This window comes from Chiloscyllium plagiosum, unplaced genomic scaffold (assembly GCF_037043375.1).
Source record: "Chiloscyllium plagiosum isolate Xiang-an unplaced genomic scaffold, Cpla_swu_hap1 HiC_scaffold_7, whole genome shotgun sequence".
NCBI lineage: Eukaryota > Metazoa > Chordata > Chondrichthyes > Orectolobiformes > Hemiscylliidae > Chiloscyllium > Chiloscyllium plagiosum.
The window spans coordinates 2,999,605-3,023,091 of NW_028270145.1; the positions used below are offsets into that span (position 1 = coordinate 2,999,605).

Below are 23,487 nucleotides of genomic sequence, written 5' to 3' on the forward strand. Positions count from 1 at the left end.
TTTAAGCTATAGGGAGAAGCTGAATAAGCTAGGGCTGCTTTCCCTGGAGCGTCGGAGGCCAAGGGGTGACCTTATAGAGGTTTATAAATTCACGAGGGTCATGGATAGGATAAATAGACAAGGTCTTTTCCCTGGGATGGGGGAATCTAGAATTAGAGACCATAGGTTTAGGGTAAGAGGGGAAAGATATAAAAGAGACCTAAGGTGCAACATTTTCACACACAGGGTGGTGTGTGTGGAATGGGCTGCCAGAGGAAGTGGTGGAGGCTGGTACAATTGCAATATTTAAAAGGCATTTGGATGGGTATATGAATAAGAAGGGTTTGGAGGGATATGGGCCACGTGCTGGCAGGTGGGACTAGATTGTGTTGGGATATCTGGTCGGCATGGACGGGTTGGACCGAAGGGTCTGTTTCCATGCTATACATCTTTATGACTCTAATAGGAAAATCATGAAAATTTGCTGGGCTGATATTTAAAATGTCACACTCTTCTAATGACTCATATCTTTAGGCTGCTGAGGGTGATGACATGTCCAATATGTCATTACAAACTGCAGCTTCCATTGTCACCCAAAAGTGTTGCAACTTTAAACAAAATCAAATCACAATTTAAACAGCTCTGTGGCAGTCTCCTTCTGATTATTTTGTTCACCTTACTCCCTTGTCCATAAGTATATATTACACTTCTCTTTCTTACAAAAAGCTGCCTCAATGAAGATCTTAGCATCCATGCACTTTATTTCATAGCTAACTCTTCACCTATATTTATCCCACCAACCCATGTTTTGTGAAACTCTTTCTCCCCACAAATAATGGAGCAGCTTCCCAAAGTAGGTTTACAGTGATCACTTTGACCCAAACCATTCAAGTTGATACAGTGATGGGCAGAGAATTTAAGGTGAAATAATAATAGAGAGGGCCTTTCTGAAGATTTTTGCCCCAACCTTCCCACTCCCAATATTCTCTACCTTTTTTCCCCTCTGAATGCAGGTTTCCTTGGACCGTGTGTAATGTTCAGGTGAGATTGGGGCCTACGTGCAGTCTTTCACCGTGTTATTCTGACCCGGCTGTCAAAAGATCACAACAGCAGCCAGGCAACGCTGGCCGTTCAATGCTAACCTGTTTTTTGTAAATTTTGGTATTCATCTCTCAGGAGAGAGATTATTGCCCTAGAAAGAGTGCACCAGTGGCATAAAGGGTAGATCAGACAAAGATGAGTTTACAGTGCTTATGTGAAATTGCACAGAATGGTAAATACTCTTAGTGATATCCCTGCATAGGTCGGCACGTGGGGTCATGGTACATTGGAAATAACTGAAACCTGGCTCAAAAAAGGGGAGTTCCTTAACATTTCTGACTGTAGCTGTATTCAGGAATGATGCGAAAATAAGGTAGCGGGGAGGGTTGTTTGAGAGGCATTATTAAGAAGCCTGAGAAAGAGTTGATTCATTTGACCAATGAACAAATTTATTTGGTTGGTACAACTGCTATATTGCCAGTGTATACTAAAGGCCACCAGTGGGGGTGCAAATTTGCAGACACTTTAAAGAACTGCGCAGGAATTATAGAATAATGATGAGGAATATCAGTTAACGTATTAGAAACTTTGAAACAGGAAAATGCTGAAGTGGAATCTCTGAAATTATCACTAAAAAACTTTCCTGATGTATTTTCAAGCAAACAAGGAAGAAAGTATGCATCAGATCTAATTTCAAGGTAGGAAAAGGGGCAAGTAAAGCATACTTCAGTGAGAGAATGCTTGCGAAACAGTGATTGTTATCAATAGTTTTAGAGTTAATATTGGGAAAGATAAGGAGAAATCAAATGTGAAAATGCTTAACTGAAAGAGAGCTATGTTCTGAGAACTGGAAAGGTGGCTGGATCAGGTGGATCAGAATGTGAAATCTGGCCTCCTCTAGAGGTCCCCAGCATCTCAGTTACCCAGTCTTTAGCCAATTTGAATCACTTGCGTGATATGAAGGAACAGTTGGAGGCACTGGATACTGCAAAAGCTAGGGACCCTGACATCATTCTGGCATTGGTACTGAAGACCTATGCTTCAGAACTTGTTGCACCCATAGCCAAACCATTCCAGAACACTGGCATCTACCCGAAAATGTGGAAAATTGCCCAGGTATGTCTTGCACACAAACAGCAGAACAACTGCAATTCAACCAATTACTGTCCCATCAACTTTTCTCCATCATCAGTAAAGTGATGGAAGGTGTCATCAACGGTGCTATCAAACAGCAACTACTCAGCAATAACCTGTTCACTGATGCCCAGTTTGGGTTCTGCCAGAGCCACTCAGTCCCTAACCTCATTGTAGTCATACCTTGCACAAAAGATGGTGATTGTGATTATTAGAAGTCAGTCATCTCAATTCCAGAACATCTGTGCAGGAGTTCCTCAGCGTGGTGCCCTGGACTCAATCATCTTCAACTGCTTCATCAATGACCTTCTCTCCATCATAAGGTCAGGAGTGGGGATCTTCACTGATAATTGCGCAATGCTCAGCACCATTTGCAACTCCTCAGATACTAAAGTGATCCATGCCCAATACAAGAAGATCTGGATAATATTCACGTTGACCAGTGGCAAGTAACATTTACATTACATAGGTTCTAGGGAATGACCATTTCCAACAAGAGGGAATCTAACCATTCCCTCTTGACATTCAATGGTATCACCATCACTGAATCCTCCACTAACAATCTCCTGGAGGTTACCATTAGTCAAAACTGAACTGGGCTAGTCATTTTAAGTACTGTGGCTACGAGAACAGATCAGAGACTGGGAATCTTGCAGTGACCAACTCAATTCCAGGCTTCGCAAAGACTGTCCACCATCTACACGGCACAGGTCAGGTGTGTGATGGAATGCTCCCCACTTCCTTGGAGGAGTGCAGTTCCAAAAATTCTAAAGCTTGATAACATTCAGAATAAAGCAGCCTCCTTTATTGGCATCATATTCACAAACATTCACTCTGTCCACCATGAGCATCAGAAGCAGCAGAGTGCACTATTGGGGCAACTTTTTCACGCAGAGGGTGGTACGTGTATGGAATGAGCTGCCAGAGGAAGTGGTGGAGGCTAGTACAGTTGCAACATTTAAAAGGCATCAGGATGGATAAATGAATAGGAAGGGTTTGGCGGGATATGGGTCGGGTGCTGGCAGGTGGGACTAGATTGGGTTGGGATATCTGGTCGGCATGGGTGAGTTGGACCGAAGGGTCTGTTTCCATGTTGTACATCTCTATGACTCTATCTACAAGATAACACTGCAGAAATTCATCAAGGCTCCTTAGCACTTTCCAAACTCATGATCACTGCCATCTAGCAGGACAGGGACACCAAGTTCATGTAAACATCCCCACCAGTTCCCCTCCAAGCTATTCACTATCCAGACTTTAAAATATATGTCTGTGCCTTCAGTGTCGTTGGATCAAAACCTGGAAATTTGTCCATAATGGCATTGTGGGCACACTTACACCAAATGGACTGCAATGGTTCAAGAAGGCAGCTTACTACCACCTTCTCAGGACTATTTGGGGATAGGCAATAAATGCTGGCTGGGCCACATTCAAAAGTGAATAAAAATAGTAAATTAGCAATGTTAGGGGAGGGGCTTGTAAAGAAAAAAATAGATCATATACAAGCTGGACACATTCCCATGAAAAGGAAAAGAAGGGCACTGAAAAATTAGAAGCCCCTGGATGATGAAGTACATAATTGTAGATGTGCAATCCAGGTGGTATTGACTAGTGGAACTGTATATCAGACACTACACAACAGGCAGCCAAGTCACACATTTCCTGATGAAGAATTTAAACATTGTTCTGATGAAGATTCACCAGACTTGAAACGTTAACTCTAGTTTCTTTCCATAGATGCTGCCAGACCTGCTGAGTTTTGCCAGCAATTTCTGTTTTTGTTTCACACTCTGTTTTTTGTGCCACTGCGTAACCCACATGTCTACCTCATAGTAGTTTAAATGAAACAGAAAAGCCTGATAAATGTTAAAATCATAATTCAAATGAAAATCAAGCTGAATACAGAAAGCACAGGATATAACATAAAAACATAGAAGATAGGAGCAGGAGGAGGCAATTCAGCCTTTTTAGCCTGCTCTGCCATTCATCACAATCATGGCTGATCGTCCAACTCAATAGCCTAATGCTGCTTTCTCCCGATAATCTTTGATCCCATTTGACAAATGCTATATCTAACCAACTCTTGAATACATTCAATGTTTTGGCATCAACTACCTCCTGTGGTTATGAATTCCACAGGCTCACCACTCTTTGGATAAAGAAATGTTTCCTCATCTCCATCCTAAATGGTTCACTCTGAACCCTCAGACTGTGACCCCTGGTTCTGGACGCACCAATATCAGGAACATCCTCCCCACATCTACGCTGCCTAGTCCCGTTAGAATTTTTTGTGTCTCTGAGATCCTCCCTCATTCTTTTGAACTCCAGTGAAAACAATCCTAACCTAGTCAATCTCTCATCATATGTCAGACCCGCCATCCCTGGAATCCTTTTATTCTCACGTTTTCCCTGGTCCGTTGAATTTACTCTGAATAGCAATAGCACAAGGTAGTTCTAACATTGAAATATACTCAATATTGTTTACTAAATCAAAATACACTACAAACAAAACTGCAAAACATTCACCCTTAGTGTTAATAATTGCAAGTGGATCTGTTTCAGTGAACTTGTCTAACGACCAGACCAGAACAGGCGATCATCATGTTCTGGCCCAATATCCAGCCATTGGTCAGATGACCTTTCCTTCCTGTGCAAGTTAACTGTGCAGTAAGGCAAACTTTTTAAATGCTTTTTCTATAAAGGAAGCTGTGTTTAAATATTCACATGATGTAGTCTCCTGCAAATGATTAATTTGACCACAGGTATGTGTCATGCTTTCCATGTTGGTTTGATCAATTACCTCAATAGGACCTCCTTGCCTCTGCCTGCAAAGAGGCTTATCTGTTTCTTTTCATAAATTTTGACCTCTTGCTTATGCTTTGTATCATCCAATCAACCACATGATATTTACACCACACTATTCTATTACTATCACATTCAGCTGATAAGTAGTCCACATTATCACATCTGATTCACTGTGTCTGTTTTAAACCAAACTTCAGTTTTTTCAGAGTTATTGTGATAGTTCAGTCCACTACTGTTGAGTAACAATACCCAATCTAAACAAGGACACATTCCTTTAGGAAAACACAGAAACCCTTAAAACTAGTGATATTTTTAATCATTAGGTCTTCACCAGGCTTCATATGTCTTTTTCTCCACATTTCATTTAACTTCATTTAGGCTAACCCAGCAAAATTTTGATTAATATCAACAAGGAGGAAACTGAAAAAGGAAATAAGAGTTAAAGGAGTGAAAATAGGTTATTGCAAAAACAAATGGGAAAGTATTTTGTTACGTGACAAATCTCAAACAAAATAAATTGTCATTTGGAAAAACATGGACTAATAAGTGAAAGGCACAATTATGTGTAATTTTAAAGATCTGATGTATGAACATTTCCTGTAGTTATGGCTCCTTTATATTGTCCTGCAATGAGTTCAGATTTGCATACGAATTGACTTGTGAACAAACTCAAGAATGGAACTCGTTCACAACTCTGGGACTACCTGTATTTATTAAAGGAATTTCTGATTGATAAACTTAATCCTCTTTTTCTTTGAAACAATGGAGATTAGAGTGCTGCAGTTGATTGGCATATGGATTTTCAGGAGGCATTTGATAAAATAGAATTTAATAGACTTCTTGGCAAAATAAAGCTAATAATTTTAAAGGCAGATGAGTTTTGTGGATACATAATCATCTAAAAAGTAGAATATACTAGTGAAACACTTGTCAGATTGGAGAGAAGTGTGCAGTGGTGATTCTCAAAGATTGTTTCTTAATCCACAGCTATTTTAGTCATTAACAGAACTTGACCGTAAAAAGCGTAGTTTCACTGTTTATTAGTGACATGATCCTCTGAGGAGGATTGTTACAGTCTTCAGAATAACACAGCCTGATATTTACAGCACAGAAGGATGTTATTAAGCAGATGAGTTTGGTAGATCAATCTCATTTTCATGCTCTATTCGTATAAACATAAAAGTTTATTTTCTTCATACCTGTCGAATTTTCATCTGAACGCATTGATCAACTCTACTGCCCTAGGCAGAGTGTTCCAGGTCATTTCTATTCACTGTTTAAAAGAAGGTTATACTTCACATCATTTCCTTTCCTTCTCTTCTCCACACCAACTCCTCCCTGTTTTTGTACTCTACTCACCTATTTATTAAACCTGAAATACTGTGAGCTTTGTTAACAATTCTCTCTACTTGTCCTGCCATATATACATATTTATCTCACACACACATCCCGCCCAGGTCTCTCTGCTCATGCCTATCCTTTGAATAGTACCTATATTTTATACTGTCTTCCCATGTTCTTTGTATCAAAGTATATTACCTCCACTCTTTTCCAAATTGAACTTCATTTGCCACCAATCCATCCACTCCATCATGCCCTTTTAAAGTTCTCACAACTTACAATTTTTCCAAGTTTTCTGTCATCCCCAAATTTTGAAATTGTTCCCTGCACTCAAAGACCTAAATCATTTATACATATGACAAATATTCCCAATATCTACCAACTCCTAGTACCGAAAATGCCCATTAACATTACTCTCTGTTTCCTATCCCTCAGTCAATTTTATAACACGGTTGATATCCCTTGTATTCCATAGCCTGGAAGTTTCCTCACAAGTGTGTTGTGCAACACTGTGTCAAACACTTTTTTGAAGTTATGTATGCCAGCTGAATAATCTTTCCCCTCTTCAACCCTCTCTGTTTCCTCTTCAAAAAAAAGCCAAGTTAGTTAGACACAAATTTCCCTTAAATCCGTGCTGACTCTTCTAAATCAATCTACATTTTTAAATTTATGATTATTAATTATATTCTGAATAATTGTTTCTAAAGGTTTCCCTAATACTGAAGTTAAAATGACAGGTCTGTAATTGTTGGGCCAATCTTTACAATTTCTTCGAAAGAATTGTCCTGTTTGAAAATGTCCCATTCTCTGGTGCATCTCCAAATTCAGGGGCAATTGGAAAGTATATGCCTGTGCATCTGTATTTCCAGTTTTGTTTCCTTCACTGTCCTTGAGCACTGACAGCTTACCCAATACCTCCTTTTAACCAAGTTTAAACCCTTACAGTGACAGGAAGGGCACGGTGGCACAGTGGTTAGCACTGCTGCCTCACAGCGCCAGAGACCCGGGTTCAATTCCCGCCTCAGGCGACTGACTGTGTGGAGTTTGCACATTCTCCCCGTGTCTGCGTGGGTTTCCTCCGGGTGCTCCGGTTTCCTCCCACAGTCACAAAGATGTGCGGGCCAGGTGAATTGGCCATGCTAAATTGCCCGTAGTGTTAGGTTAAAGGGGTAAATGTAGGGGTATGGGTGGGTTGCGCTTCGGCGGGTCGGTGTGGACTTGTTGGGCCGAAGGGCCTGTTTCCACACTGTAAGTAATCTAAGTAATCTAAAAAAAAATAAGATAGATGTAAATTATTCAGTTAGCACATAAATTATATCTTGTGCCTCAAAGTGTAAATCCCTTTTTTCTTGTTACCTAATTTGCCCCCACTTTTTTGCCACCCTCTTACTATTGACGTCTTTATAGAAATCTTTGGGATTTCCTTTGTTAGCAACCAGTCTTTTTATTATGATCTCTTTTGTGTCTCATATTTGCGTTTCGATCTTCTTTCTGAACCTTACTTATTCAGCTTGGGTTTGACTTAATTACCTGATAACAGTGAAAAATACACTTTTTTGTTCTTTAACCTAATTTCTAACCCCTTTATCATGCAAGGAGCTCTGGATTTGTTTGTTTTACCTTTCGTTTTGAGGGATTATACCTTGACTGTGCCCAAACCATCTCCTCTTTGAAGGTAGTCTCTTGTTTAGCTGCTGTTTTTTTGCATCATCTTTTGGTTCCAGTCCATTCAGCCCAACTCTGTTCTTACTCCATTGATGTCTGCTGTTCGCCACTTAATTAGTCCTATCCTGAAATGTGCAATATAATTATCTACTACCTTCCTAAACCCTGTGAAACAATGATCCATGTCTCATAAATGTTTCCTCATTGTTGCTTAATCTATTTGGTATACCCCATGCCCAAGAACTAGGTCTAACAATGCATCCTTTCTTTTTGGACTGGGCACATACTAGTGTATAAAATCCTTCTAAACACAATCTAGAAATGCTTGTCCCTTGCTGCATGTTATACTTCCACTATCCCAGTTAATATGCAGGTATTTAAACTGCCTTACTCTCTGATGTTTTAAACCTTTCTGTTATTTCCTTGTAAATTTGTTCCTCTATATACTTCCCTGTATATTATACCAAACAATATAACTGCATCCTTCTAATTCCTTACTTTAGTCAAATCGATTCTGTCCTTGAATCCTCTAAAACATCATCTTTCTCCAGTACTGCAATGCCCCTTTCGCCAAAAATGCATCAACCCCTCCTTTCTTTCCTATCCTATCTTTTCTAAACATATTGTAACCAGGAATATTTAACGTCCATTTCAGCCCTTGAGCCAGGTCTTCATTATTGGCACAACAACATAATCCCATTTGGAAATCAGTGCCTATAATTTCCCAGTGTTATTAACTGTACTCTGTGCATTCATATACATTTAACGTAACTCTGATTTAGTCTTCATTACTTTCCCCCTTATTCTGACTCCACCTATTAATTTACAGTTCTCTAATTTAGTTACATCTGCCTCTAGCATTTTGTGAATCCTGGTATTACTCTGGAATATTCTTTCCTGTTTCTCACACCCCTGCTGTATTAGTTTGAAGTTTCCATAATTGACCGAGCAAAATATGCTGCGAGGAATTCAAATCTGACTCTGTTCAGGTGCAACCTGCCTGACTTGTACAGGTGTTGTCTTTCACAGAACAAGTACTGGTTCCCTGGGAATATAAAACTCTTCTTCGTGCACCAACTTTTCGGCGACACATTCATTTGATACATCTTCCTATTTCTGTATTCACTTGTACATAGCATTGAAAGTAATGCAGAGATTACTATTTTAGATGTCCTGCTTGTTGATTTTCTACTCACCTCCTTAAATTCCAATTGCAGAACCAAGTCCTTTTTACATATGTTCTAAGTGCCAATGTGTACTGCGTACCCTTCTTTAGAAAAATGTTCCACACTTTCTGGGACATCCCTGACCCTGGCACCAAGAAACACCTGTTTCCCTATGTAAAGAATCACTTTTTAGTACTGCCCTTCTTCCTCCCTCCTGGACAGCTGGTGCCACCTCAGGTGCCATGGGTATTCCTCACATCTCTAAGGAACTATTGTCCTCACTAATATCCAGACCAGAAAACAAATTAGTGTGTGAGTCCTCTGGGGAATTCATGTACTACCTACTTGTTTTATCAGACTGCCTGGTGGTCACCTATTTCCTATCTGTCTGCTTGTCCTTAACTTTTATGGTTATTACATCCCTGAATGTACTATAGTTCTCTGCCACACAGATGTAGTTCAGTCACTCTAGTCACCACTTGAGCGCAGAAACATGGAGCTCCAGCCTGTGTAGCCGGTGACAAGAGATGGACTGATTCTGTACATGGGCTCATAAGTCATAATGTTTGGGGCATCTTTTTGAAGCGTTCTGGTTCGCGGCAGTACAGAGATTGGAGGGGGAAACCATATTCTGCATGAGGAACATTGTGAAAGGTCTTCTTGCTCCCTATGTCAAGCTATGCTGCCCTACTCATTCCATGACCCCATATAACCCTGTGCCAATTTATTGACACGCCTATTGACCAATTCACATTATTTAAGAATTAAAAAATCTTATAGTGGCAATAGGATTTTTAAACATAATTCATTCATTACTTTCCATTTCAAGTCAATTTACCAGAGTGGAGTAAAAGTGTCAATCATCCAGATTCTTAACTGCAGGTACTTGAAATCTCCTAACCTTGTGTAAATAAACATTGTGCAGTTGATAGCAGAGATCAGAGACAGAGCAGTCATTCAAGCTTTGTTTTTGCTGGGGATCAGATGTTTCAACAGATCAGTGGATTTCTGGGCTCTCAGCAATGATGCTAGTCTGAGAGCTCAAATTCAGCCCAAATTTTCAAGTTGGAGAAGCAGTTGAAGTGGAGACAGAATCTGGCTGTTGAAGTAATTGGACAGATCTTTCAAAGAGCTGGAACAGACACAGTGGCTCAATGGCCTTGTGCTGTGTTTGTGTACTTAGTGACTCTCCCAGTGCAATGGTTAGCTTGTTTTAAAGAGGCAAGCAAAGTGAGAATGAGGTATGCCCTGTCCTGTGTAACAAAACATCTGGACTTGACTTAGTGTCTCTTATCACCTATAATTTGAATTTGGTCACACACAAGACTGGGTAGCTGAACTCGTATAATTATTTCACTGAAGGCATTGTGCCCCAATCTTACAGAATTGCCCTTCCATCTGGGCTGGATTTTGTGTTCCTTGGACAGGAATGTTTTTAGCAGAGTAGCATTTAAAATAAGATGTAGGTGCATAGGTTATCATGTTCTCACCCACATCAAGCTGACCCCCAAATACAAAGAGTGGGTCGATACTGAAATCAGCAACCTGCACACCATATTTAAAGAAATCATTATGGGTGAATTGAGCGCAATACCTTGACTTGAGTTAACCTGCCTGGTTTAAAATTTGAACAAAGCCTGCACTTAACTGGTGCATTCTCCAGTGCAATGCCTCAATCAGAGTTCACATGCCAACCAATCAACACTCTTCTTGCATAAAGTATAAATTACAGTTTTCCCCTTAAATTGTATTTGGATAAATTGTCCAATGTTACTCTATCCATGCCACTGTTGGTTTGGCAGCATTTTTATATTAAAGTTTATATGAAGGAAGAAAGGAGGGTGGTGTCTTTTGCACAGTGAAGTGCCAAGCCTCCTCCATGCCTTCCTCAATGCTTGGCCTTTAAAACCTACTCCATTATCCTCCATGACTTAACTGGGTCCATTGAGCCACCTCCTTGGGACTGGTTGCTGGCCCTGGTAGTATCCACTAACAAAATCCGGTCTTGCCAGGGCAGCTGGGACTCCCAGTTAATCAGATTGGCCTGCAGCTGAAGAGTGTGGTACTTACTCCAATTTTAGTGAAATCCCACTGTATATCATCTTAGCCCACCCATAGCATGTCATGGCTGTACCGCAGGTTCCTTCTCTGTCTGTCAACCGGTTATTGACTTTCCTTCTGTGGTGCAGAGATGGGGCATTTTGATCAGCCTGCTCCCTGTTAAATTCTGCTCAGAGTTAATCTTTCAAACCATTGAGCTTAGACTTATTGTCGAGTCATCGGCCTTAATCTCAAGTCTGTTTTTCTCTTACAGTTGCCTCCTGATCTGTCGAGTGTGTCCATATTTTGTTTTAGTTACAAATGCATCCACTTGGTTTTAATTTTCAAACTGTAAATCGGCATTTGACGGAGTCACTGAAAAAAATGTTTTTCCAAAGCTTTTGATATTACACTCATTGGGACAATTTATCCAAATACAATTTAAGGGGAAAACTATAATTTATACTTTATGCAAGAAGAGTGTTGATTGGTTGGCATGTGAACTCTGATTGAGGCATTGCACTGGAGGATGCACCAGTTAAGTGCAGGCTTTGTTCAAATTTTAAACCAGGCAGGTTAACTCAAGTCAAGGTATAGCGGTAAGAAATGAGCCAGCGAATAGTTGTCGTCTATTTTGTTGAGTTCAACTAAGTGCAAATGGACCCAGTTAAGTCATGGGGGATAATGGAGTAGATTCTAAAGGCCAAGCATTGAGGAAGGCATGGAGGAGGCTTGGCACTTCACTGTGCAAAAGACACCACCCTCCTTTCTTCCTTCATATAAACTTTAATATTCTTTCCATCTGCACTTGGTATATAAAAACTGGAACCTTAAAACCTACCTGAGGTCCTGTTCTAAGGGTTGGATATTGCATGACCCAACTTGATGTGTTCTTGGTGGGGCCATGTATTATAGACAGTTAAGCATCCCACCAACTTCCTACTCACCCCTGTGCTTGCCCTCATCATAGAGAGTGAACAGGCACTGAAATTGGCTGCCTGAAACTATATGCAACTGAATAACTTAAGGAACAATTGAACTTGTTTAAAGTTCATTTGACCCAGTGCCCAGCCCATAAAAAAAAGTTGATTGCAAGCAGGAATGGGATTCTTTTTTTTCAGAAATGTGTTTAAAGTGGCAGGAAGGAGAAAGGTACTAATTCGGAAGGTGACCTTTTCCCATTGGAAACGCCATGAGAAGACAGTATCCTCTTCCATGTACTTTAAAAATGCCTACCTTGCTACTCTTCCTAACTTCCTAATCCTTGGCCACAGACCGCTGACTTATTTCACTGCAGGATCCATCAGGCTTCTTGCATGGGCTGCCTACAATTATGGCAGTGCCCAATAGAACATTGGTGTGCTGGGATTGTTGGAGCTGCAGCCAACAATTCTAGAGGCTGCTACTTCCTCTTAGATGCAGAAGTTGCACTCTGCACTACTTTAGCTTGTACACAGTACACAATGGCTGTGGGAAATGCTTCCCCTCCAACTCTCAGCCCGGCTCGTCACCAATTTTTGTTCTGAAGGACAATTTATTTGCCAAAAACATCCTGGCAATTTTCTGCTCCAAGAATAGACTGTACTGACGGAACAAGTCGTAATACCACCTACACAATTATTTTGTCTTGAGTAGAATACATTATACCTAGTAAGAAGGATAAGCAATTAATGAGCTCAGTATTTGATCATGCTATTGTGAAATATGTAAGTTGAAAATTTTTAGTATTGGAAACCTGGTTGGCATGGAAGAGTTGGACTGAAGGGTTGGTTTCTGTGCTGTATAACTCTGACTCTATGCATACTTTGGGAATGAGAAATGTCTCAGTGTCAGGAGTACATATAAAATATTTTTCAAAATGCAGTTTGAATGAATGTGGCAATCAGTTGAGACCATCCATTGTGATGTGGATTAGTTTTTCTGTTCACAGATAGTTTTTTAAAAGGAAATGCTGTTTAGAAAGCAAAGGAAATATATTAAAACATCATTAAACTTTCTTTCATTTCTTTTAGGTCCAACTTGAATCAATAGCTGCAAAGTACATAATGCTTGTACGTGAGCAAACAGGACGGGACATGTTTCAAGTGTCTGAGAGACATCCATCTACCACAGCTTGTAGGTTGTATTCTGAAGAGCAGAATTCAAAAAGCCCTCCTGCAGATACCATGGATGGACAAGGTACACAATCTAATTGGTTAACTGACTACCACATAAGTCTTCTGCATAAAACTAAACTGCACACCATATGCTTTTGATGAAATAGGAAAATAACATTTTCCAGCATTAAATCAAAACCAAATGTATTGTGATTTTTCTCAATAATACACATTTTATTAAATGAATAACTAATTTTAATACTAGTTCTTTTATTTGCTTGTGGGTGTAGCAGCAAACTTCGGAGTGAACCTGATACTTGCCCAACTCTAATCTCTGATTTATGATCTAAATGTGACTCATTTTTCCCTTAGCACCACCCATAATTTTGGGGTACTGAGTAATGAATGGATAAATTCACTGCAGCTGTACTCCTATAATTTGCAAAAACAAATATAGAGGAGGAAGGTGTATTCATGTCCATGTTATCTAATATGGAAACATTTTCTGAAGCTTTATCCTACATACCCAGAGTCCTGTGGTCTTCACTTTATTATCAGGTTTAGACCATAAGACATAGGAGCGGAAGTAAGGCTATTCGGCCCATCGAGTCCACTCCGCCATTCAATCATGGATGATGGGCATTTCAACTCCACTTACCCGCATTCTCCCCGTAACCCTTAATTCCTTGTGACATCGAGAATTTATCAATTTCTGCCTTGAAGACATTCAGCGCCCCAGCCTCCACTGCACTCTGTGGCAATGAATTCCACAGGCCCACCACTCTCTGGCCGAAGAAATGTCTCCGCATTTCTGTTCGGAATTTACCCCCTCTAATTCTAAGACTGTGTCCACAGGTCCTAGTCTCCTCACCTAACGGAAACAATTTCCTAGTGTCCACCCTCTCCAAGCCATGTATTATCTTGTAAGTTTCTATTAGGTCTCCCCTTAATCTTCTAAACTCCAATGAATATAATCCCAGGATCCTCAGCCGTTCCTCATATGTTAGACCAACCATTCCAGGGATCATCCGTGTGAATCTCCGCTGGACACGCTCCAGTGCCAGTATGTCCTTCCTGAGGTGTGGGGACCAAAACTGGACACAGTACTCCAAATGGGGCTTAACCAGAGCTTTATAAAGTATCAGTAGCACATCAGTGCTTTTATATTCCAACCCTCTTGAGATAATTGACAACATTTAGTGTCAATTTAGGTTTAGTGTGAAAACAATGTCAGGTGAAAAGGTAAAGCCACCATAGCTCTACTGAATTATAGATCTGCTCTCTCATTAGAGAGAGATCACTGGTAGTGATTTAACCTCAAGATCACCATGCCTCAAGTGAGGGGAGAGGTTGAGAACATACACATTAACTGAAATAGAATAATTCCTCATTTCAGGAAAAAAATGACTTTTTGTTCGGTCAACCTTTAACATCATTGTCTCCTACCAAATCACTTGTGGTTAACTGACTTGTGCAGTTCCACAGTACAGGTTTCCTCTTCAAATTCATACACCTGAGAGCTGAATATTCATCTGCATATGTTGCATGGCTGGTTTGTTATTCCACAATCAGATTTGCCTTGAACATCAAACACCTACCATATCCACCCTCTTCTTTTTCATTGCTCTTGAATTCCTTGACAATAAACTGCCTTCTCTGACTCTATAATTTTTCCATTTCCCATTTCTGTTTGAAGCGCTTTACAGTGTTCTGCTAAAGGTGTTGTACACATGAAATAAAACTGTATATATGGGTAATTTTGAAGTTTCCTCCTTACGAATACTTTGCGAAAGACCTTTGCCATTTCACTTGTAAGTACTGTATTTGTCTTCCATGTCTCCACCTTAAAATAAGTTACAATTGCATTGCAGCTGGAGACTCTGAAGTGTGACCTGCATCTTACTGCTGTGTTGCACAGCTTGTTCCTTGTTGCACTGTGCTGGCCCCTACGATTTTATACCTCTCGTGTCATCAGAATAAATGGTTACAGGCATAGCATTTAGCATTTTAGGAGGCACACCTAAAATTGGACAAGTTTGCATTTCAGACCTTCCTACTGTGACTATATGTATGGTAATTAGTGGTTGAAGAACTGAGTTAGCCAACTGAGTTCCTAGGCTATTTTGGTATCAATACATGTGAGGAACAAATTACCATAAGTTCATGTAGAAACTTTAAATAAAAACAGGGCCTTGTAATTTCAAAATAAATATCCTAATTACCTTAGCTTTCTATCTCACCCTACTGTTGCTACTATTTCAATTGGCGAGAAAGCAATAGCCATTGTGGCTGGGTGAGTTGACTGCTTAGCTGAGGCAGCAGTTTGTAATGAGAACTGGGAACTGAGAGATGTGATATTGCAAATGCAAAATATAATGAAAAATATCTTAATTGTCTAACAAAGCATATAGTTTTTACAATGTAGAGAATGAAAATCATGGGAATAACCTAACAAGTGCAGGTTACATCAGCTAAAATATTGTAATAAAACTAGAAAATGCTGGAAACACGTCTGTCAGGCATTGTTTCATGTTGATTGTTATTCTTCAGAACTGTTCTAATGTTAACACTGGGCACAAGAGTAGGTCATTCAGGCCCTTGAGCTGCTTCATTGTGCAGGTAGATCACAATTGAGTTGCACTTCAACTTTATTGACCCATCTTTGCATTTTTGTTTCTTTGTAACTCCATCTGACAAATTAGTTCGCTCTTGGTCTTGAAAACTTCAATTACCCATGGCTATTTGGGGGAAAACTTGCACATTTTTGCCACTTTTGTTGACAACGTGATTCCTGATTCTACTCCCAGTCTAACTCTAATTTTTAATTATGTCCTGTTGTATTTGATTACCTATCAAACGAAATAGGATAGGTATTTGATTTGCAGCAGTAATAGTAATCAAACTATATTTGATTTGCAGCAGTAATAGTAATTCATTTTTGTTATATTGTTTTCAATAATAAGGTCAACATCAGAATAAGGTCAACTAATTGACTCAACATTGTTATTTTTTATCTTCAGCTGAAAAACCACTGAACCTCAGGATTGCTGACCAGCAAAGTCGGCAAATAATGCAGCAAATGGTATCCAGAGAAGATCTACAGCTTGCTAAGCAAGTGTCAAATGAATTAAGCAGACTTTATTCTAGCAATCCAAGAGAGTCTCACTCTTCAGGTAATGTAAATAAGCTGATATGATGCCAGTTAATTAATTGATATTTAATGGATGTAAAATAAGAAATGGGAGCAGGGGTGGACCATATGCTGTTAAACCTGCATCACCATTCTGTATGATCATGGCTGATCTTTGGCTTCAATTCCACTTTCACACCTACTCTCCATTCCATGATTTTCCGAAAGGCCAAAAAAAACTGCTGATCTCAGCCTTAATAGAGAAAGAAAAACCAAAACTGTGGTGAACATGGACTTTCAGAAGGCTTTTCATAACACAGGAATTTAATGAAGAAAATTGGAGCAGAAGGATTGGGGGTAATCTGCTGGCATGCTTTGAAAATTGGTTAGCAGACTGAAAGAGTACAGAGTAGCAAGTAAACAGATCATTCTCAAGATGACAGGCTCTTACTAGTGTGGTACTGGATTGGCCCTGGGGCCACAGCTGTTTATAATCTATGTAATTAATTTATATATGGGAATCAAATGTAATATTGCCAGTTTGCTGCTATTAAATTGGGTGGGAATGTAAGTTGTAAGGAAAATTCAAGGGGACTTGGTGAGGCTAAGTAAACATACAGGAACATTTTGGATGGAATATTATGTGAGAAACTGAAATTATCCATTTTGGTGGGGGGAAAAAGAGTATTTTTTAAATGGTGAGAAGTTAGGAAATGTTCATGTTCAAAGGGTCCAGAGTATCCTTGTTCATGAGTTACTTAAAGCTAGAATGCTATTGTCGAAAGCAAATAGGAAAACAAATGGTATGTTCAGCTTTAGCACAAGGGGATTTGAGTACATGAGTAAAGATGTTATGTTGCAATTATATAGCGCCATAATGTACGTGGAGTGTTGTGTATTGTTTTGGTCGCTGTGCAAAAGAATATTTATCACAGGAGGAGGGCAATGTAGATTCAGCAGACTAACCCTACGATGGTGGGACTCCTATGATCAGAAATTAAGGAAACTGGGTCCATAGTTTGCACATTCTCCCCGTGTCTGCGTGGGTTTCCTCCGGGTAATCCAGTTTCCTCCCACAATCCAAAAGATGTGCACGTCAGGTAAATTGGCCATGCTAACTTGTCTGTAGTGTTAGGTGCATTAGGCAGGGGTAAATATAGGGTAGGGATGAGTTACTCTTCGGAGGGTCAGTGTGGACTTGTTGGGCTGAAGGGCCTGTTTCCATACTGTAGGGAATCTAATCTAATCAAATATTGCTATGGGTCTGCAGTCACACAAATCTGACTGGGTAGGGATGATAGATTTCCTTCCTAAAGGATATTAGTGAACCAGATAGGATTTTACAACAAATGATTTTTTTTTTAAAAAAAGCTATTGATTAGTTTTAAATTTCATCTGCTGCTGTGGTGGGATTTGAACCCATGACACCAGTCTAGTCTGTGTTTCAGGATTACCAATCTGTGCCATTGCCACTATTTCACCATCTTAATCTGACTGAGATGATTTTTTTTTTCTAATGACAGCTAAAATGACACTCCATGTCTTCCATGTCCCAGAGTCAAAAGCACAATTAAAGTATTTCCAAAATGATTTGGAGTGAGCATTTTATCCTATTACCTCTTTTTGGTATCAGTCAGGGATAGGTCAACTCCTCAGCTGTTTGCTTATGGTAGGAATGTGCTCTTAACACTACTGGTATGTATTAACCTCAGCTCTCCCATTCACACCAGCAAATTTGTGAATGAAACTTTGAATCAACTTTATATGCTGTATTTGCCCAATGGTCTAAGCAGTCCAGTGCAAATCATACTTTCAGTAATATTAAAGGAGCAATATATATTGATGAAGAGGGACAAGTGATGTATCTTCCAGCAGATGAGATTACTGGACTAACCTAAAAATAATTTTGATGCATAGAAAACAGTAATAAACAAAGAGCATGCAGTAATTCTGTCAAAACTGAATCAATTTTGATATTATCAACACCAAAGCCACCTAATGCAAATTTAAATTAAGTGCATGTTACATAATTGAGACACTGCTGTTCATTTTATTAGCATTCTAAAAATAATGGCATAAACAGTTTATGTTAATATAACATTTTATGTACATTCTATAACTTGTGGTGTGAGGGGGGAGAAAAGGGAGTTTTTAAATGTGGTTAGACCACAAACATTTAAATGTCAACTTATGAGTAAAAGCTACAACCAGTCTACACAGATAATGGCAGTGGAAGCAGACATTATTTCTTGTATGAAATGCATATTATAATTGATGCTTATCTATCTCCAGACTGCTAAAAAAACTTTTATTTGTTTAACAGAAAACATAGGCACCTTGAAGGAGTTTTGTCAGACAGTCCTAAATCACACAGAAAAGAAGAATGAAGCATTCAAACCTATCAAAATAGAGCCTGAAGATGTCAGATAGCCTTCTCCAGATTTGTCTGTTTCTCAAAATGGCATCAGCAAGCACCCTAACAAGAGCCTTAATGACCAATGTTGCCTCGTCTGTGTTCCATTATTGTGGTTTCTGTTTTGTCAAAGTTACTGTGTACGATGGTTTGATAGTTCAGCAGCATAATTTCCAACCTGGTAATTCATTGTTGACTAAATGTTCAATAAATACTATAAATCAGCTGGTCTTAGCAGTGAGAAAAACAGCTTAATGAATAATCTATTTAATGTTATTTAATGATTGGGAATGAAGAAATTGATACCCAGTCTTGAAAATTCTTAATAGGCATCAGCTTAAGATGATGTATTGCTTTTCTCTATAAGCTAGTCTAGCGTATAGTTTAATAAACCCTTATTGATAGTTATATACTTTTATTCAGATCTAAAATGGGATGCAGTACACATAATATCAAAAACTTTACATGTTTGTTTATCACTATTAAGGGATGTGGGGTGGAATTGGATAAAGGAACTGAGGTTTGATGAACTAATCTTGTTGAGGTAATCCAATATGGGCCACAAAAAAGTACAACTGTTGAATCTCAGTATAATGAAAGGGGAAAGAATGAATGTATGAAAGGGGAAAGAATGAATGTATGAAAGGTTGCTCCAAATGCTGCCAAATATTTCAGGTACGGTTGCTAAAGCTGTCCACACATATCTGAAGTGGTGATGAAATTTTGAGCATTGTATCTATGCACTTACTTAAATAGAATAAATGTCAAGAAGTTGCATTTTTATTTAGTTGGTTGGCAGACTAGAAATCAGGAAATTCTCACATTCCTAATTAAACTGGGGGATAGGTCATAACTTGTAACATTTCTAATTAAAATGCAGAATTGCTTATTAGTTATTTCTGTTCATATACGTTGTCCATTTGAAGTTTTTACTTAGATTTACTTGAATTACTGCATAGTTTATACTAATATTCTTTTCCCAAAATATTGCTGCATCTCATTCTTTTCTTCAAATGTGATGGGGTACTGATTTTAAATAGTTGACACAGACTTTAGTCAGAAGAGTTGTCTTTGCAACGTTTCTATTGGATACAGCAGTGATAATGCTGAGATTCAAATCTGCATTAAAGATTTGTAAATTCTATTTCTTTTTGCTTTGTTAATTCTATTTCTTTTTGCTTTGTTTTCTGCTTCTACTTTGTTCACTGTGCCTTCTGTCTGAAATCATGTTGCATTTTGGTTGTGGAGAATTTAATTGATTAAAGTCCAGATATTTTAATCTGGTCATACAGGCAGCCAAAGCCCTGTAGTATTTTTACTACAGACAGACCATAACTCATTATAAATACAGCATTAAAGAGGAGACCCCAGATTAAAATGCAATAATTACATAAATAATGCTGATTATTACAGAAGATTCCAATAGCTGATTGTACATTCCTGTTCAAAATGTGTAATTTGACTTTGTTAGCTGCATATTACATTTTAGTCAAAGTCGAGTATCATTTTTATATTACCTGTAGTTAACTGAAGAATAGCTGTAGAGTATTACTCTGTTGTAGTAGCAGATTAGCTCTTAAAGGGAATTGCTCTCAATTCCCTACGGTACAATTCAACTAATTTGAAAACTGTGTTGTACTTTGTTGCCATGAAATGTTCTCTTGAACTTCGACCTGTAATGTACTGATGTTGCTATAATACTGTCTTTAGTATGTCTTGACCGTTAGCCAAAAGTATGTTAGAACATAGATTAAACTGTGCCTCCCTCAACCCTTTTGATCTGTAAAATGTTAGAAACTGTAAAGTGGTGATCAACAGTACACATACTCTAATAATGTAACCAATAATATGTTAGTATTAATGTTTCAGTTTGGAATTCAGTTTAAAGAACATTACAAGGGTCAGAGGATGTCTGGGAGAATAGATTGTTCTAGTGGTCTGTACTGTTTGAAATTGCTACTTAAATGGCAAAGGGCCAGTGTTAAATATTCTGAGTGGTCTGAAAATACAGTCTAGATTGTTTGAATAAACACTAATGTATTTAATTTGTTATATAAACATTAAAATATATTTTTGGAGTTCTAATTTGGTGTTCCATGGCTTATTGTGCTTCAGGAGTCTTTTGGTTCTTTAGTAATTTTGGGATATCTTATCTGACATCTGTCAATGCTTTATGTTTGTAATGATTCGGATGAGATTTCTTTGATGGAAAAGTGTAAACATGCAATTTTATGGTCCTTTATCAATTCCGAAAAGAACAACAGCAAAGTTCAACTGTAAAGTAACACAAAGCTCATTCCACTTAGTGCCAGCAATCCATTTTATCCTGATGTTCAAATAGGAAACATAACCCCACAATGGGATGAACTTAAGTTTTGTCGGCTAAGTCTGAGTAACATTGAGTTTGTTTTTGGAGAAATTTCCACTGTGAGATCTAGCAAGTTTCTTCGTCATGTGTTTCCAAACTTGTCTTCCCATCCCAATAAGCATCCCTTACGTCCAATTCTGGTTCTAACTTCCTATGTCCCATTCCCAGGGATAACTCAACACTCAGCCGTTTTCCCAGAATTCACCAGCAACTTTTGTACTCATGGCAACTTTAAAAGCATATGAGCACCCAAACAAATACTGTCGGTCCAAAGCTCTCCTGCACAGTTTCTGATATTTGCTGCGACATGGCAGATAAAAGAAAATTAGTGCCTATTTTGTGGGCAGGGACCTGAAGGTTCAGCAGGCCAGGGTTGTGCAGAGACTGAACATTCACTACTTCTAGGACAAGCAGTGGAGGCTACAACACCAAACCATGCCAACCTAGTCCAAGGTTGCCGCCCAGGTCAGTGCAGTCTCCGATCTCTGAAGGAACTGTTACAATACTGGGATAGCAAGCCAGAACAAATCAGACTTGCTAACAGCGGATCCAAAACCGTGAAATTAAAACATTTAATTGCCCTCAACATTGCACAATTGTTCTAACCAGACTTTATTAAGAGATATCAGACACCGATTTTAAATACAAACGTCATATAAGATGCACATTCATATAGCACTCACATCACATACAGGCCTCACTCACAACTTCCATTTAAAGTCACAGAGATGTATAACATGGAAACAAACCCTTTGGTCCAACTCATCCATGCTGACCAATTATCTTAATTTAGTCCTATTTGCCAGCACTTGGCACGTATTCCTCTAAACCCTTCCTATTTATATACCCATCCAGATGCCTTTTAAATGTTGTATTTGTACCAGCTTCCACCATTTCCTAGACATTTGAGAACAGCAGATTAGTATTAATTATTTCTGAACTTTGAATCCTGTTGTGCTACTGTAAATGTAACTAATGATTAGATTTGATTAGATTCCCTACAGTGTGGAAACAGGCCATCTGTTCCAACAAGTTCACACCGACCCTCCGAAGAGTAACCCATCTAGAACCATTCCTGTCTGACTAATGCACCTAACACGATGGGCAATTTAGAATGGCCAATTCACCTGACCTGCACATCTTTGGACTTGCTGAGATTAATCTGCTCAAATTCAATAATACTGAAATAGATGATCTATTTAATGTGTAGAAGATACTTGATCTCAAAAGAAGGGTCACAGGTCTTGAAATGTTAACTCTTGTTTTCTCTCCAGGGATGCTGCAAGACCTGCTGAGTTCCTCAACCAATTTATTTTTGTTTGATAAACTATCTACTTTTAGACCAGTGGGATCTCTTCAGGGGTAGAAATTACCTATATAAGAGGAACAGGTTCCACCTGAATTGGAAGGCGACCAGCATCCTTGCAGGAAGATTTGCTAGTGCTACTCAGGAGACTTTAAATTAGTAAATGGCAGGGTGGGACCCATACAGATAGTGCTGAAACAGGTATGTCTGAGGCTGGTACAGTTGAGAAGAGGACCCAGTCAAATAGTCGAGGCAGGCAAGACCTTGGCAGAGAATGAGGTAAGACTGATTAACTGCATTCACTTCAATGCAAGAGGCCTGACAGGTAAAGCAGATGAACTTAGTGCATGGAATGGATGAACTCCAGGCTCCTGGGGTGAGGAGTCTGCATGTTGCGCTGCTACTCCACTGCCATCTTGGAAGTGATGGTTGGGAAGTGGGATGTCTTTAAAAATGAAATAATGAGTGTTATTGTTGTTAGCGTGAAAGGCAAGGCTGGTAGATGTAGGGAATAAGAACCAGGAGCAGGAGTAGGCCATCTGGCCCTTCGAGCCCACTCCACTGTTCAATAATTACTGTTCAAAAAATTATCTATCTTTGCTTTAAAAACATTCAATGAGGAAGTCTCAACTACTTCACTGGGCAGGTAATTCCTCAGATTTACAACACTTTGGGTGAAGAAGTTCATCCACAATTCAGTCCTAGATTTGCTACCCCTAATTTTGAGGCTATGCCCTCTTGTTCTAGTTTCACCTGCCAGTGGAAACATCTTCACTGCTTCTTTCTTACCTGTTCCCTTCATAATTTTATATGTTTCTATAAGATCCCCCCCCGCCCCATTCTTCTAAATTCCAATGAATATAATCCCAGTCTACTCAATCTCTCCTCATAAACCAACCCTCTCCAACTCTGAAATCAACCTAGTGGATCTCCTTTCTCCAATAAGGAGACCAAAACTACATGCAGTGCTCCATGTTTAGCCTCTTATCAGCACTCTATACAG

At 39.1% G+C, this 23,487-nt stretch overlaps 1 protein-coding gene across 5 annotated transcripts in view; it reads left to right on the forward strand.

Moving 5' to 3' along the window:
* The window catches only part of LOC122551252 (NGFI-A-binding protein 1), a 40,339-nt gene extending 19,444 nt beyond the window's left edge, over positions 1-20,895 (forward strand). For all 5 annotated transcript variants that reach the window (XM_043692864.2, XM_043692865.2, XM_087988669.1 and 2 more), the window contains exons 6-8: positions 13,184-13,349; positions 16,288-16,440; positions 18,721-20,895. In XM_043692864.2, coding sequence (XP_043548799.2) covers positions 13,184-13,349; positions 16,288-16,440; positions 18,721-18,827 — 426 coding nt within the window. In that variant the 3' untranslated portion in view covers positions 18,828-20,895. The remainder of the gene's footprint in view (positions 1-13,183; positions 13,350-16,287; positions 16,441-18,720) is intronic.
* Positions 20,896-23,487: the final 2,592 nt, after the last annotated feature.